At 42.3% G+C, this 17,121-nt stretch overlaps 1 protein-coding gene across 2 annotated transcripts; it reads left to right on the top strand.

Moving 5' to 3' along the window:
• Positions 1 to 31: 31 nt before the first annotated feature.
• On the top strand, positions 32 to 17,012 carry hp1bp3 (heterochromatin protein 1, binding protein 3). Of its 2 annotated transcripts, XM_030052305.1 has the most exons (13): positions 32 to 146; positions 618 to 700; positions 4,278 to 4,452; positions 5,265 to 5,360; positions 5,459 to 5,615; positions 5,836 to 5,979; positions 6,804 to 6,863; positions 7,762 to 7,913; positions 8,276 to 8,366; positions 8,847 to 9,006; positions 10,373 to 10,484; positions 15,429 to 15,560; positions 15,691 to 17,012. In XM_030052305.1, exons 2-13 carry the CDS (start codon positions 631 to 633, stop codon positions 16,088 to 16,090), a joined length of 1,749 nt encoding a protein of 582 aa, XP_029908165.1. In that variant the 5' UTR covers positions 32 to 146; positions 618 to 630; the 3' UTR covers positions 16,091 to 17,012. The 2 variants fall into 2 exon arrangements, with proteins under 2 accessions (XP_029908165.1, XP_029908166.1); XM_030052306.1 differs by lacking the exon at positions 5,265 to 5,360.
• The last annotated feature ends 109 nt before the right edge of the window (positions 17,013 to 17,121 follow it).

The following is a 17,121-nucleotide window of genomic DNA, read 5'->3' as shown; positions in this document are numbered from 1 at the left end:
AATGGAAATAACAGCGACATACTCTTACGCTCCTACGTCAACTCTCGTTTAGGGGCGGGGCGCGTAAATAGAGAATTCTAAATAAAGGACCGTGCAGAAAAATAGCCAAACTAGCCTTATATTAGTTAATTGTCGGCAGGTACAAGGTAAGGTTAACTCCTACTATTGCAGACGTGTCATTGCATGAATGCATTTGTCGAAAAGCTCAGGGCTACGTTCTTTTCTCCTAAATGCAACTAAATGAATTTTATCTGTTCCGTGCGACGCCATTACTGTATGTATGAAGTAACGTACAAAATGGCGAATTTGCAGAATTATTCGTGGTAACGTCTTCGTACTTTTAAAAAATGCTGGAACATGTTTGCTACTCATGTGGCTCACGCCTGTAAGTGTTGCAGACGTACGTGTCGGAGGAGAAACAGTGCACGAAATACATGCGCAACTGACATTTTTTTTTTTGGTTTAAATGAGTCAAGTCCTGTCGCTAGTTTTGAGGCCCAAATGAATGACATTCTTTCGGCTGTGGAGAAGTGCTCCGACTATCTCGGTTTCTTCACCGTGTTTGGGCACCACACGGCCAGGACCGCCGGAGTCATGTATGTTATTTGTTCACTCAGGTAAATTAGTGTGATGCCTATTCGCCGTGCAGCAGCGACTCCACCCCAGGAGAAGGCCCCCGCCTCCGCCGCCGCAGAGAAAGGTGAGCTGGGAGACTGACGGGGGTACGACCGCCGAGCATCCGCTCTCTGAAAGCAGTGAGGCTGTCCTGCCACACCAGGCCATCCAGAGTCCACACACAGCCCTGGCACCCACACAGCACCCCGCAGCAGCTCTCAGCACAGCTCTGTATCACTTAACTCTCGTCAGAGGTCTTCACTGACATCCACCACCAGTCACAGAGCTGCGTTATGTAATGCAAAAGTCTAATGAATGCAATTAAACAAAGCAGAGCACTGGGGCTGCACCATATGGACCAAAGTTCATACCAGATATTTTCATTGCAATACGATATGACCATGAGTTCACACTTTTTAGATTTTTTTAAGTGTGGAATCAGTGAAAATTAAGCATTCTTCAGAAAACAGCATAGTAACACCAAATGGATGTGGAAAATGCAGTTAGGTCACAAAATATTTTATTGATCAGAACAGACCAGTCACTGTCTTAGAGTAACCCTAAGTCTAAATTTGATATTATTGCCTTTTGAGATATTAATATTGGACATGTTCATATCTAGATAATATATTGTTCAGACCAACAGAGGACACAAAATAGTGTGTTGAATCCATCACAGGTGTGTCTTACTTTACACTAAGCAAATGGGTGTTGTACTTTATTTACTGTATACCTGTGACTACCTGCTATATATATATACACTACTCACAAAAAGTTAGGGATATTCGGCTTTCGGGTGAAATTTCAGGATGAACATAAAATGCATTATAACCTTTACAGGTGAACTTAATGTGACCTTCTGTAAACTTTTGAATGCACATGTCCAACTGTTCAATGTTTGAGTACTTTTTGCACAAGTTGCTGTTCTCTAACAAGGAGTTTAACGGCAAAATTCACATCAGGTGTTTGATCCATGAATTGACCAATAAATTTCCTGGTTCAATTAGAATTGGTATTTAAACAGTCCTCCTCATCATGCTGTTCACATTTTGACATCATGAGACCAAGACAACACCTAACAATTGATCAGCAGCACCTCGCCATTGCGAGGCGTCAAACAGGATGTTCTCAGACGGAAGTGGCCACTGAGCTTAGAGTGTCACAGAGTGTCATCAGCAGGTTCCAACAGAGATAGAGAGAGACTGGAAGAGTCACAGAAAGGCATAGAAGTGGACGTCCTTTGGCCACATCCCACACTGATGACCGCTTCATTGTGAACAGTGCCCTGCAGAACCGGATGATGAATGCCACTCAACTCCAGGCACGTTTAAGGGAGGTGAGAGGCACCCAAGTGTCACGTCAGACCATTCGAAACCGTTTACATCAGCATGGTCTGCGTGCTAGACGACCTGCAAGGGTACCTGACCACACCACCAGGCACAGGTGTCATCGTCTTGCATGGGCCAGGCAGCATTTACGCTGGACGAGGGACCAGTGGGCCTCACTGCTGTTCTCTGATGAAAGCCGATTCAAGTTGAGCAGAGATGATGGCCGCCAACGATGTTGGAGACGTCAAGGAGAGCACTATGCATCAGCCACTGTTGTCACCAGACGAGCCTTTGGTGGTGGTGGTGTTACTGTGTGGACAGTTGTGTCTAGTCAGTACAGAACTGCCCTACACTTTGTGAATGGTACAGTGACAAGCCCATACTACCTGAATAACATCATTAATCCAGTCATTGTGCCCCTGCATGAACAACACAGGCCTAACTTCATCTTCATGGACGACAATGCTCCAGCTCATCGAGGTCGTATCATTAGGGAACGGCTGCTGGAGACTGGGGTACCTCAAATGGAGTGGCCTGCACTTTCTCCAGACCTGAATCCCATAGAAAACCTATGGGATCAGCTGAGTCGCCGTGTAGAGGCTCGGAGCTCTGTACCCCAGAACCTCAATGTCCTGAGGGCCGCCCTTCAAGAAGAGTGGGATGCCATGCCTCAGCAGACAATAAGTCGACTTGTGAACAGCATGAGACGTCGTTGTCAAGCTGTAATTGATGCTCAAGGGCACATGACAAGTTATTGACACTGACATTTTTTGTTGTGGTATATCCACCACTGTTGTTGGCTTTTGTTTCAAGAAATTGTTTGAGATGAGGAAATCACCAGTGTATGCCTCTACTTAAATGCCCTACTTTCATGATATAATATCACTGTAGCGTGAACTTTTTATATTTTCCATAAATTTCACCCGAAAGCCAAATATCCCCAACTTTTTGTGAGTAGTGTATTTAAAAAAAAAAAAAAAAAAAAAAGCATAAGAAACTGTTTACTATAACAAAACCCACCCAGCCAGCACATTTAACCAGGCTGACTGCTGTGAACAGTCTTCCAACCCGACTGAGACACGGCATTTTTTTTTCTGAGGTTCCATTCCATCTCAGCAGCCCCTCATTACAACTACATGAATCACTGTGTACACTAAGTCCAATGCAAACTAGGGTGGTTTATCGGGAATTTATCATGTCGTGTAGATTGCAGATACACTGAGGTTAGGATCTAAAATGTCCTGTATCTTTGCACCTGCCAGAGTTACACATTAGCAGGTGACATGCTTCACCTCTGTTGATGAGAGCTGAGCCAATAATTACTAGGGGTTGTTGCAAAGTTTAGAGCACAGGATATACAAGTTGGTAATGGGATTTTATGTCAAAAGGGTATAACATACTATAGGGCTGGGACGATATGCTTATCTCCCGATTCGATACTAACATGATACTCGGGTGCCGATTCGATACTACAGTTCATTGTGATTTTTGGTTTTTGAATTATTGTCTACTTTGTGGCTGTAAAGTTTGATGAGGCTGTGGTTATCCTAAGGGTCACAATGGGTCATTTTATACAGTGATGTCAAGATTCAAAAAGTGGTCTCACTATGATGAAATGGCTCCTATGGGGGCTAACATCATCACACATGAATCAAATGTGGCTCATTGAATCCACAAGAGGCTCAGCTTTCCAGTCAAAGCCGATTGATGCAACTCCAAGACTGTTTAGGCCCCAGTCTGCACAAACACACCATTTTACAACAGGCCACAAGAACACATTTGGACTGCAGGGTTTGTGGCCCAAACTGCATGGGATTAGCATGAGGTGGGCATGTCTGCAAAGGGGACACCTATCGGTACCCATAGCTCAAACTTTGATTCAGGTATCTGGAGGTCAGAGGTCATGGGACCCTTCTGAAAATGACAGTTTTCTCTCATCAAAATTTAGCCTAAGTTTGGAGCAATATTTATTCCCTTTTCAGTAATAAAAGAAATCAGTTACCAAATTCATAAAAGACTAGCAGTGCTTAGTGAATTTTTCCCCTAGCCCTATAACATAGCTAGCCCAGCACCACCAAACTTTGAATCGCGGCAAAGATGAGGAATCCCCACCTGAAATCCCCCACCATTAAGTCCTAAAAGAAGCCATAGAGATTTCACTGACTTGACCTATAAGGCCAGGGCCACTTGACAAATGTGTATGTCTTTCCCTTGACCAAATGCCAAATTGTTCATGTGTAAGTAGGTGAGCATCTGGACAATAGGATGTGGTTAGTTATTAATTTTGAGTGCAAGGCTTTTAGAAATCACACATGATGATTGCTCTTCTCTCAGAGGACGACGCCACCTCTGAGGACTCTCCTTCGGCTGATGAGGAGCAGGCTGCGTCCTCAGCCACAGCAGCCAAGGAGACGGAGGAAAAGGCAGAAGGTGAAGGAGAGCCGGCAGAGAATGGAGAGAAAGCTGACGAAGCAGCTGCAGACAAGAAAGAGGAGCCCGAGAAGAAAGGGTGAGTCCTTCACTGCAGTTAGTCTGTAACTCTGTGAATGAACATTGCGATATTTCACTCTGATAGCACTTTTATGTTTTTATTATCCTTACCTCTGCTGGATAACACTAGACTGTTCCTCTCATGGTTGCGGTGCTGTAGTTCTCAGAAATGTGACCTGTCACGTCTCTGAGAACTGTCATATTCCCACTTTCAGCTGATGTAGCGGTACCCGTGTCCTCAGTCTGGGAGGAGTAGAGCAGGAGAGGCCGGGAGCGTCATGGAAGTCAGATGTTTCACTGTAGTGCTCACCAGCTTTGTCCATCCCTGAAAGCTGAACTCAGACAGGAAGCAGGCTGAGCAGCAGTATCTAGCACCTGTAACAGTTCACTCTTCTTACTACAGTTTTTGACCTACTGTCCCATGCAGAGTATTTTTGTGAGGCCCGTTCCTTTAAATGTGAAAGTAACTGTAATATACTTGTAGTTTAAGTATAATAAAAGTTTCAGATTCAGTTTTCTGAAAGTCCTCCATTTAGCCGTTCGTAATCAAGTAGAGCAGTTGTTGACAAGCTCCTTGTTTCTCTAGAAAGGAGGTTAAAAAATATGCCTCATTAAAATAGTCCCACCTACCCCAGTTAATAATTTGTGACATCAGTTATTCCTCCTTCTTTTCTCTTCCCAGACCTTGACAGAGCACTCAGTGTAAATCAAAGTGATAATAAGCAGAAGGGGGAAAATGCTGCACCCCACAGCCTTTCAGGATAGTATACCAGTGCAGATGGGGTCCAATTTGCCATGATGGTCGTAAAGACAGATGTTTTGAAATTTCAGTTCGGCTTTTCCTGCGGTGACAAACGGACAAAGTGAAAAATGCAAGGACTGCGCCGCTGGACAATGCGCGACACACTGCTATGTTCTCCTTCTCAGGTGAGGATGTGATAAAGATAAGGGTGTAACAATCATAGTGAAATATCGCTTTAAAGAAACAACCCAATTACTTGTCCCTTGGTCCTTTTCCACGACAGGCTGAAGGATGGCTTCAAGTTAGAGAAAGCGAAAGTCAAAAAGGTGAAGAGGACTATTCCAGCATGGGCTACTGTCACTGCAAGCAAAAAGGTTCCTGTTACCAATTTTGCAGGCACTCAGTTCAAGATGGAAAATATACTCCTTGAGGCTATTCAGGTATGTAGAAACTTAAAGGGGATTTCCACACTTTCCTTTGCATTTAGAATCCACCTTCCATATTAGTTCTACTATATCAACTTAGTCATAGAGTGTAAACCTTCATGTGCCAATGCCAGTGCTCAGCCAGTCATGCTGGTTGTGTTGAAGTACTGCTTTCAGACAAAGCTGTTTGACTTACATGTGCAGTACTTAAAGTTCACGTTCACTCATGTTGCAGTCCTGCGAGGAAAAGGGTGGGGTGTCATCCAAGACTTTCATGAAATACATCGCAAAGAAATACCCAGGCCTGGATTTGGACAAGAGGAAATTCCTCATTAAGAAAGCCCTGAAGAAACACGTGGAGAAGGGCACACTTAAACAGGTAAAAGATAATGTGTGTTGGGGGCGCCCCAGTAGCTCACTGGATAAGAGCGTGTACCATGTGTTAGGGCTGAGTGCTGATCGCAGCGTCCTGGGTTCAGGTTCAACCTCAGGCTTTTTGCTCCATGTCATCTCCTCTCTCTCCCCTGCCTTTCCTGTCTCTCTATACTGTGACTGTCAGTTATCACAGAAATGCCCCAAAAATCTTTAAAAAATAACAAAGATTGTGTGTGTGTGTTTTCAGTATTTAACTATCTATATATCTGTATCTGTAACTATCTGTATAGATAAATAGATATAAAGATAAATAGATAAAGATAAATATCGATGTGTAAGTTTTGTCTCAAGTCTGGGAGGTAGAAACAATAGTTGCTAGATGCTGACAAATACTGGTCATGAAAATTATCCTTAAAGGGATGGTAAACTAAAATATGTATTTTTTTCATTCATTTTGTTTTGTTGTCATCAAATGTAGAAAAAGTCATTGAACTGAAACTCTGGAGTCCTTTCTAGGCAAGAGGCCTATCAGCTGATTTTTCCTGGGGATTAAAAGTTACTTTCACATGTAGGAGTGGAAACAGGAGTGAATCCGATCAGAATATGAATTCAGCTTTTATTCCTCTCACCCCTGATGTGGAGCTTTAGCCAGAGGTAGCATCGGTCTTGGACTTTTCACATCAACACTCCTGTGATGGACATAGTACTCAAGAATAATACTACATGATAAAATCTGTTTTCAACACAGTTTACCATCCCTTTAAATTAAAAGACATCGTGAAGAAGTGATTGCTTATTCTCTGCTTTGTTCCCCTCTCTCTCACATAGCTCAAGGGTAAAGGCCTTGCTGGCAGATTTGTCATTGGAAAGCAACCCACTTCAGCTAAGGTATGTTACACTGTGGCTGGGATTAGAGACTAGAGAGCTGATTTATATGGGACGTTCAGCAGGGCAGTACTGGTACATGCGTTTTAGTTGGGTTGCTCAGATCAGGAATCGGGGGTCCTGTGAGACTACACTAGATTGGAAGAATGATGGGATTTGTGATGAGAAGGTGGAGACTGACTTACTGATATGATATTTAAGTAGGGTTGCAAAGGGGCAGAAAATTGACGGTAAATTTCCGGAAACTTTCCATGGGAAGTTAAGATGGGGAATTTTGTAATTGTAATTGTAACTTGTAATTTATACAAACTGTATCATAAACAAAAATAAATATAAACATTTTGTTTTGTCGTAAGCAGACATGCGTGTATACTAATACAAATTTGAAACTTAAATAGATTATTTCACTGAACACTGACATATTCCCCATCCCCCTCTCCATTGTGCAAGGTAGTAATTCAATTGAATTTGCCTTAAATCTTGGTGTTTTAACCAAGATAATGCTGCAAGATATTTTTTTCTAGCTACATTTAACTTCCCTGTTACAGGCTAACCTGCAGTTTTACAAATTTCCAGTTTATTCCTGTTAATTTCCATATATCCCTGTTAATTCCCATGTATTCCCCTGTAATTCCCATGGAAAGTTTCCTACTTTGAAAATTCCCAGAATTTTGCAACCCTATTCTTAAGCCACTTTGATTAAGATTCACCTTAGGACTACAGTATTGACCAGAAGTGCACAACACTAGGCCACTTTGTTTCACAAATCATAGTTAAACAGATCTGATCTTTGCAGAGCAACTTGGTCAGTAATGCAAACTGTTATCTTTTCACATTTTCCCCCATGAGACAGGAATGTTTGGTTGTAATTAGTATCTCTGTTACTGACATGGTGTTTTAGAAAATTGCGGTGGCTCCTGGATTGAAGACTGAGACCCTGGGAGATGCTCTGCCCCTTATCATCACTCGGCTCTGTGAGCCCAAAGAGGCCTCTTACATCCTGATAAAGAAATATCTGGAGCAGCATTTTCCCCATCTTGACATTGAACATAGGTATATTTTATTGTCTTAGCTCGTATAATTACAGTTATTTGAAAACAGTATTGCATATGGAAAAATATTCTACAATGATACTGTGTGGGGAAAAAACGGTTATATAGAAACCTGTAAAAATAAGTGATTTAAAAGATGACGCTGCCAGCAGAAGCTCGTCAAGCAGGGCTTTCCTAATGGCCAGGAAGCTTTGATTAACTTTGGTCTTTGACCCCAACTTCAGAAAAGCAATTCAATAATCATAACGTTGCTCTGTGGAGAATATGAATCATAAATGGTGTGCAAATTTTGTTGTTGGCTGGCATTATATATTACATTACATATATTACATCATATTATTGATGTGCCGTTTGCATCCTCAGGCCTGAGCTCCTGAAGGAAACCCTGTTGAAGGCAGTGGAGAAAGGTCAGCTGGAGCGAATCACTGGGAAAGGAGCCAGTGGGACTTTCCAGGTAAAACTTTTTTAAGAACAGTATTCCATCCATTTTCCGATGCATAGGGTCACAGTGGTGGTAGGCTCAGGAGGGCAGCCCAGATGTCCTTTCCCTTGGCCATGTCTGCCCACTCCTCCTCGGGGCTCCCAGTGTGCTCCAGGCCAGCTGGAATATGTAGTCCTGGGTCTGCCCTGGGGTCTCGTCCCAGTCTCGTCCCTGTGTCCAGTGCACTTCCATGGGAAGGCACCCAGAAGGCATTCTGATTAGATGTTCTGCTTCTGCCTGTTAAATAGCCAGTGTTTGACACTAAACATATATGTCTCATCATCAGGTGTTATTTTAGGCATTATTTTGATGGAAGATGGGATTCAGTGGCTCAGCAAATATAAGATTTCCTGATGCATTTGATCCTTTAATGTGCCTATGGCCTAATACAGAGAACTCAGACAACAAGTATATATCCTTAGAATAATTGTAGGCCAACTTTCTGTGTCACAGCTGAAGGGTACTGGTAATAAGGTACTGCTGAAAGGAGGGGACTTGGAGGACGCCATCACTGCTGCAATTACAGCCATGAATGAGCCTAAAACCTGCAGCACCACCACACTACGCAAATACTTAATTGATTCCAACAAGGATACTAAGGAATACCGCTTAGGTAAGACCCCATTCTCTCCATCTTGTTTAGTTATATGACTGGAAATCTGCTAATATTGCAACCAAAATTACCATTCTTGTGATTTGTGAACATTTGCTTTGGGGGTGTGGGTCAATGCAGTCAGTAAGAAATCAGTTTTGTACAAAACTATTGAACTAAAAGGGAGAGACAGTGCGGGCTGTAGACAAAGAACAAATTTCAGTGGGACTGGCTAGAAAGAACTGTTGTAGTGAGTCAAATGTCAAAATTGTGTAGATCTCAGTCAGGGAAAGAATATGGCAAGTCAATATTGTGCATATTTAAAAGAATTTGTGCGTGCAGGGCAGTGAACTTATCAGGTATGGGAGTGGTGGCTGAGTGTCCAGAGCAGCACATAAAAACCAAGAGGCACACAGAGAAAATGATGCTCAAACATCAGAGTTATGCTGTAAAAAGCCAAAATGCCAAAAGACAGGATCAGTCCCGTCTTCAAGGCAGCAGGTTCCACAAGAAACCAAGCAAATGGCACTGCCAGTGTGATGTAGGCCTAATTTGTGCCTGTGTCTGAAATATTAGTGACCAGTGCAATTTAATCTGTTCATGATGAATTTTTCATTGCTTGGTCTTTAAGCAATAATCAAAAAGCAGTATTTGGTTTTAAAATATTAAAAAACCTGTTGCAAAGGAATGACGAAACATTACAGTGCATTTCAGTGTTGAATTTTTTCCTGCTTAGCCTCTCGAGACTTCACCATATGGTCTGGCTAGGATCCAAACAATGCCTCAGAGGTTATTCCTTATGAAAGAATTCCATATCGTTACTCCACTCACAAGTTGAAACAAATTCACGTATTGTGGGTGAGGTGGTGACACGTAGACTTTGTAAAACAAAGGCCAGGAGTAACTAAAAATTAAACAACATGACAAGGACACACAAGATTATTCAGTGAGAGAGAGTGTAATTTGAGTTATATTAACATTTTTGTATATAATTGTATATATTTTAATTGGTATGGTGATACAATTGATGAGCATTAAATTTTGTTATTTAGACATTACACCCCCTTACCTCTTAACAGAACGTGTCTGGCAGGAAATGTGAGTGGCTGGTTCAATTTGAGCATCCACCAGACTGTGGCGGGTCATCCAAAAAGCTGGCCACACTTTGTGCCAATGCAAAATAACTTGTTTGAAGAAAATTCAAACAGTTCTTTCGGAGGATAGTAGTTAAGTGTTTTGTTGTGAGGCAATCATGCCTTTTCAGTCTGGATCATATGTATTGGAGATATTTAATGATTAGGTCATTTTTAATTAATTTTTAATAATTAGGTAATTTTTTGTGTTCAAAATTATGTTTTGAAATGAAACTTCATTTTTTCCCGCTTAGTGGCTACTCTGAGGAGGACCCTGACAAAGTGCAAAATGCTTGGATGGATGGAGCAGATCACTGGGAATGGCCTCAACGGGACCTATCAGCTGTCATTCCCCTACTACCCCAGGTACATTACCCTCATTTGGGGAATAAACCTCCAGTATTTACCATTATTTACAATGGAAAAAGTTGGTGTGGGGGGGCTGCTGCTGCTGCAGCTCAACAACACCCTGGTCGAGTGCTCCAGCCACCTACTGCCCTGCCTCCATACGTCCTCCCCACCCTGTCAGAGTTACGTTAATGTTGATCACCTTCCTGACTAGGGTTATTCCAAGTGGAATTCCCTGTACTAGGAACCCAGGGCTCCTCTAATGACGTCGTGACACTGGACATGTTGCAGAGGACCTTTGGTGCCTGTGGTGTTGTGGAACAACCACTAGAGCAGATGTCATCAGCCACAGTCGTCTCTCACACAGTGTGGGTGAGATCAGTTCAGTTCTTCCCTGCAGAAACGCCTCAGACATGCCCACAGGGTTGGCATCCTCTCCCGTGTGAGAGGCACTCGTGACTGGCTTGAGTCCAGAGATAAACGTATGAATGGATATTAAACTCTATATCAGCTTTATCCTGAAGTCCACGCTGTATACTTTTCAAGCATTTTCATGTAGGCTGCTTTCTCCTGTGGATTGGATTGGATTGGATTGGATTGGATTGGATCCTGTGGTGTGGAGGCTGCTTTGAGCCAGTTATCTGTGTATATGGCCAGTGTTAACTATAATTTTATGCAGCTGTGGTACTTTGGGCGCTAATTCAGGTTTTGCCAGATATCTGCTGCTTTTTTGGTCCAACTTATGCTTCAGTTGAGAGTTGGTGCTGAAGATGCTGTTATGCCTCCGCCCCAGTAACAGCCCTGGCCAGTGGCATCACGTTTTCTGGTTGTCAGTATGTAGGTCCCATTCTTGTAAATTGGATATCTCAGAAACGCCTAAAGGGAATTCTTCATATCTGACACATTTGGTACAAATGTCCACTTGAACCAAAGAATAACAGATTAGTCAATGTCAGTGTGACCTCACGTTCATCCCATTCTTGTGAACACAATATCTCAGGAACACATAAAGGGAATTTCACTACATGTGGCACAAATGTCCACTTGGAGTCAAGGATAAACTGTTTTGATTCTGGTGGTCAGAGATCAAAGGTAAACATATTTCTCACCATAATTTTAAAAAATTCATACACTAATTATGACAAACTTTCACACAAATGCTTGGTTTTGCTGATATTGAGCTTCAGGTGATCATTGTTGCACCATGATGAAGCTCTCCATCAGTCCTCTGGACTCTGTAAAAATCGTCTCTAAGTGAAGACAGCATGTTTCTCACCGCAAATTATTCACTGGACTCATAGGTCAATATAATCATAACTTCCATTTCACCAAAAATACACTGAATACTTTTTATTAAATTACTTCAAACTCTTCAATATAAATATTATGAGTCTGGACAAACATGGATGTAAACTGCAATTTGACTGCTTAGCTGGTTGGCGGAGGCCTACAACTGCAAGGTGGTATGTATAGTTTTAATCATAATTTAATAATCTTTTCAATAACATTTGGATTTGTTCTTGCAGTGGTGGTAAGTTCCTTGCCATGGTGGCACACCGCCACTAAAGGAATCAAGGAAACTGATGTGACCATGCTTGCACCTTTCCTCTCTCATTAGGGCTTAAGCTTTCTGGTACATTTTACAAGCACCCGTGGGCTGATATCCCCTGGAGAGCAAATCTTACCTTACCAAATCCCTGTGTTGGTTACACAGGGATTTGAAAACACACAACTTTTTGGTTCAACTAACCAATCAACCAATCTTTGTGCACAAAACACAGAAACGACATGTATATCAGCGTTCTGAATTTGTATTTCTTAAGGTGTCGCTTTGAGGCCCTGAGATCCAGAATAGCTGAGATTTCTTGACCTCTCTTCTTTGGGATTACAAAATAAAACCCATCCAGGCCTTTGTGAGGGGAAACTAGTCCCCTCTTTCCATCAGAGAATTGATCTCTTGTAACATATGGGTTGACTTCCCTCAAACCTGAAAATAAATTATGCCCTTGAATTGAGGTGGAGCAATAGCGAATTGCTGTGTGTAAATCTTGGCTACAGTTTTTAACACCAGTATGATTTTGCACATGCCAGTCCTTCCTTTGAAAGACTCCTGGCTTGCCAGTGGCTAATGGCACCCTCATAGGCTGATGCCACGCTGTACTGAATGTGTGTCCTCCCAACTGTTGTCATGTGAGCTAAGTTGGTCCAGAGGAGACCTCTGTGGAACCCTTTCTCTGCGCCCTGAGGGCTCTGGCTCTGCTGGAGCCAGCCCCTGCCATGCACGCTGCAGCGAACACATCCATGCCTATGAACACAGCCTGGGCAGGGGACAGAGCAGGTGAGAGGACACGTGCAAACCCTCCTTTGACTCCTGTGGTTTGGTGTGTCAAATAGCCAGCTTCTTCCTCCTTACACCCTGACAGGATGGAACCTGCTGACCCTCCTAGGGACCAGAATTGGTTGCTGGCTTCAGGTCCTTGAGATTTGGGGCACTGAGTGAAACTTTGGAGCCAGCTCTGCTTTGGGAACCTTTGACATACTGTAACCAAGAGCAGGGTATGCCACAGCTTAACCAAATCTGATGAATGGATCTTCCCTTTATCTGTTGGACAGGTTGATTAGCTACCAAACTCTTTCTTGCAGGACATTCAAGCCCCTGGCCTGGATCACCATCTTGTGGTGATAAAGGCAGTGGGCAGTTAAAATGCAGCTCTTTCCCCTTAATTTGGCATCCAAGCTTCCAATCACTTCTTCCTCTAGCTCTGCCATTTGGAAGAAGGATGCATTCAGGGTCCAGACAGAAAGAGTGGCTGCCTCATAGCCTTTGTCTGTCAGACTAGACTGAAACTGGTCTTCTTAGGGAGAAGATGTTTCCAAGTGGGAATCTTGGGATGGTGATCAGAGGCCCCAGTTGGTTTCACATGGGAGCATGTAGCATAACCTGTGCACCTCTGTCCCTTTGCATTGGAGCACCACAGAGTGGGTGCTCTATATGGCTTGTCTCCTTATGTGACAGTAAGCTAACTTTCATTCTGGGAATATAGGAAGAGATAATTTCCCTATTTTCATCACCTTAGCCAGTTTCTTCCTGTCATAGCAAGATCTCATCACTGCTGTTACAGTGGGCAATGGGAAATTATATTGAGCAGCATGGCACTTACACACATCCTTTGTCTATATTCAGTATAGCAGAGGATAAGGTTTTCCTTCCTCCTCTTTTCCCACTGCTTAACAGCACAGTAACCTGCAAAAACTGGAGCATCATGTCCAGAGAGAAGCTTCTCATTAACTGCTTGGAGAAATGAGGATGCAGCTGTCATGTTGGAGTTTTGTGCCAGGCTTTGCAGTTAAACTTTAGTGAGAAGCCCCACACTTAACTTCCCATAAAGGATCATTGATTACAAATCGGAGATTCAAATATCATTAGCCATTTTCTTTGTTTTATCTCATTTCAGCATCAGTAGTTACCTGTTTTGGGCTCTGTGTGTGTGCATGTGCAGCAAAAGGTTATTTGTATGTGGTAGGAGTATTGAACCATGTGCCATGGAGGGCCAAGTGTGTGCAGGTTTTTGTTTTAACCAAAGGCTATTGCAGGTAAATTTACTGATAGGTTGCTCCACTCTGGTTGTGGTGTGCTTATCAGTGAAATCTCCTGGTGCAGTGCCTGGTTGAGATGAAAACCTGTATCCCCTCAGCCCTTTATAGAATATGGTTGATTTGGGGATGGGAGTGAGTGCTTGTTAAGTAACCAGCTACTCAAGCTGTAAAATACTACTTGAACTTCACAAAGCAAACACCAATTTGGCTCGACAGAGACAGAATAGAGAAAATTTCCACTCATCCAACTGAATCTTGCAGTTCCAACTGAATCCACAGGGTGGCACTGTAGCCTTCCTGAGATAACCTGAGCCTACCTCTCCTTGTCAGTGAAATGCACCATGGCAGCAGGTGCCTGCTACTGTTATGATATTTAATAGGCTTTCCACTTATCTGATCAGCTATATCGGATCGGCCGATACTTTGCATTTTATGCAATTTGTGTGATCGGCTGTAATCTTAATTCATAGTTTTAATTCGCCGATCCGATCAATGACATCATTGTCGTGTTGAAACTTTTAGATGCTCCCGTTGCATTGTTTTATCTGTCTCATTTACTCCGAAGAGGTTCCACACCACCACCATGTTAGTTTTGAGCCCTGTGACTATGTGATGGACAATAAAGTTTTTGAATCTTGAATCATTCGCTGTCTGATTCAAACAAACACGTTGTTGGTGTGGGACTTCTTCAAAGTGTCTGAGATAAAACTCAAGCTATTGTCATAGAAAAGATTGTTAAACATTGGCAAAAACGCTTGAGAATATTTTTGTTGATACTCAGTAAACGGTACATAAGTAAATACAGTAAATAAACAAGTTATTTAAATAGACATATTGCTCCCTCGTGATCGGATCGGTGATCGGTTTACTTAAACTCACTGATCGGTGATCGGCCCCAAAAATCCTGATCGTGTAAAGCCTAATATTTAACAGCCAAGTATTAGTCTCCATATAAAAAGGAAGTAAGCACAGCTTTTGTTGGCTCTATTTATAAAGGAATGTCTAAATGACACACCTTTTACATGCTCTTTTTTTCTCATGCTGTCATTTTTAAAACAAATATTTGAGTACTCTGTTTTTATCTAATAGTAATAAACTTCTAATTGACTTGAAATTCCTATTCCCAGATTGAATACCCCTTGCTTATGCAATGTACACACACATACTTGCTGCAGCCACCTCACCAGTCCTGCACAGGTGACTATTGAAACCAATGTGTTTAATGTAAAACTTAACTTGACAACATTCCCAAACAAATGTCCTAAGGAAAATGTATTCATTTATTAATTAATTAATTAATTAATTTTTCTGAGCTGATAGACATGTTTTGACATGAAGTCTTCTTTTACTGTTTTTTTCCCACAGCCCAGCCACCCTATACCCTGACAGGGTCATAGCACCACCAAAGAAAAAGGTGGATGTAGTCAAGCGGAGGCGAACAGTTGAGTCTTCTGACGAGGAGGAAGAGTCAGATGATGAACCACCTCCCCCTAAGCGGTGCGTTTGAAACGTGTTTTAATTTGAAATTAGTATCTTTCAGGCACTGTTGTGTGCAGTGAGTCTCCCTATTACAGGCATTTGAAATATCCCACAAGTAACAGTGTGCCTGTTCTATGCTGCTTCCTAGGAGAGCTCAGAAGAGGCCTCCACCCAAAGGACGCCGATCTCTACCAAGTGAGAGATCACAAGGCACCGGTCAGTCAAAAGCTAAGCGCAAGAGAACTACCCTGGCGAAGAAAGCTCCAGCCAAGAAAGTGGTGTCTCGAGGTAAGAGCTCAAAGGCCAAGGCAAAGAAGGCTGCAGAGACGGCCTCTAAGAAGCAATCCGCATCACCGGCTAAAGCCACGCCTGTCAAGAGAGCAGCTCCTGCAAAGAAGCCCAAAACACCAGCTGTTAAAAAGCTGACTAAAAGTGGGTCCAAGCGACCTGCACCTAAAGAGTCATCCCCTGAGCCCGAGGAGCCCAGAGCCAAAAAGGAGGTGAAGACCAAGCCGTCTACACGCAAGTCCAAGAGAGGGAAAAACTGAGCCAGGTGGCGCCCACCATGAACAAGGCTCTGAAGAAGGCAGCACTCTGCCACTTTGTCTCAGTGCTCTCTTTTATGTCATTGTTTTCTCTCTTTCTGAGGGGGCGGTAGATTTTTTTGTAGGATAGGGATGTTCTCCTATCGGTTAAGCAAGTTTACTGTACATTAAGGGCATCTGAAGTTCATTTTCCTTTTAAATACATTGTGTAGAGCAGTTCAGTCAATGTTGCCGTTTTAAAAACTAAAACAGGAGTGTGAGAAACTGCCGGGGTTGAGAACTGGTTTTTATTGATCACAACTCTTTATTCCCTTCTCATGTTCTTCTTGGTAAAGCATAGCATAGATCCAATATAATGTAACTAGAGCCATGTAGTGACATCTGTTTTTATTTTCATTATTTTTTTATATCTTGTACCCACTCTTTAGCACACATTCCTACTATCAAATACAATATAACGTGTCTTGGGTGGGCTGGACGATGACTGTCCAGTTTAAATTGAAACTTGAGATGCTCAAACTGATATTATATTAAGTCACATATTTTTAAAAGACCCTTTTCCTGTGTTCTGAAACAGTTAAACAATAAATTTATGGCCACAGAGTATAGGCCTCAGAATGTTCTGTTACCCAAAATACAGACTGAACACCTTAGGACGTAATGGACGTTAAAGAGGAAGCACACACTACGTAGTATTCATTTCAAACCAATACAATGTTGTATTGGAGAAAAAGTCTTTCTTTGTGAGTCAAAAGTAAACACATTGATTTCCTCACAGCTCTAATTCAGTACCAAGCTGTAAGAATTGTGTGTTGTGAATAAGAAAAAAGGAGGATAATCGCTCATACATACCCTGCATGCATGTACTCCTTGTGTTGTTAAGCTTTTTTCCAAGTCATTAATAAAATGGCTATATTTGTAAACATGTGATTGTTCTGTCTTTTTTTGTGCTTGTTCATTGTCATTGACAGTGACTGAAGTCTTTAATAGAAAAAAAGAACTACAAAGATAAAACTGATATATCTTCACAGTGA

Source organism: Myripristis murdjan, chromosome 5 (assembly GCF_902150065.1).
Source record: "Myripristis murdjan chromosome 5, fMyrMur1.1, whole genome shotgun sequence".
Lineage (NCBI taxonomy): Eukaryota > Metazoa > Chordata > Actinopteri > Holocentriformes > Holocentridae > Myripristis > Myripristis murdjan.
The sequence above is the reverse complement of the archived record's forward strand: the minus strand, read 5'-3'. Positions and strand labels throughout refer to the sequence as shown.

What these genes read in the sequence shown, in the direction of transcription:
- hp1bp3 (XM_030052305.1), top strand. Translation starts at nt 631, where the DNA reads ATGCCTATTCGCCGTGCAGCAGCGACTCCACCCCAGGAGAAGGCCCCC. An exon ending in TACTAAGGAATACCGCTTAG is followed by an intron (nt 9,007 to 10,372) that starts GTAAGACCCCAT and finishes TTTCCCGCTTAG; the next exon opens with TGGCTACTCTGAGGAGGACC. An exon ending in GAACCACCTCCCCCTAAGCG is followed by an intron (nt 15,561 to 15,690) that starts GTGCGTTTGAAA and finishes GCTGCTTCCTAG; the next exon opens with GAGAGCTCAGAAGAGGCCTC.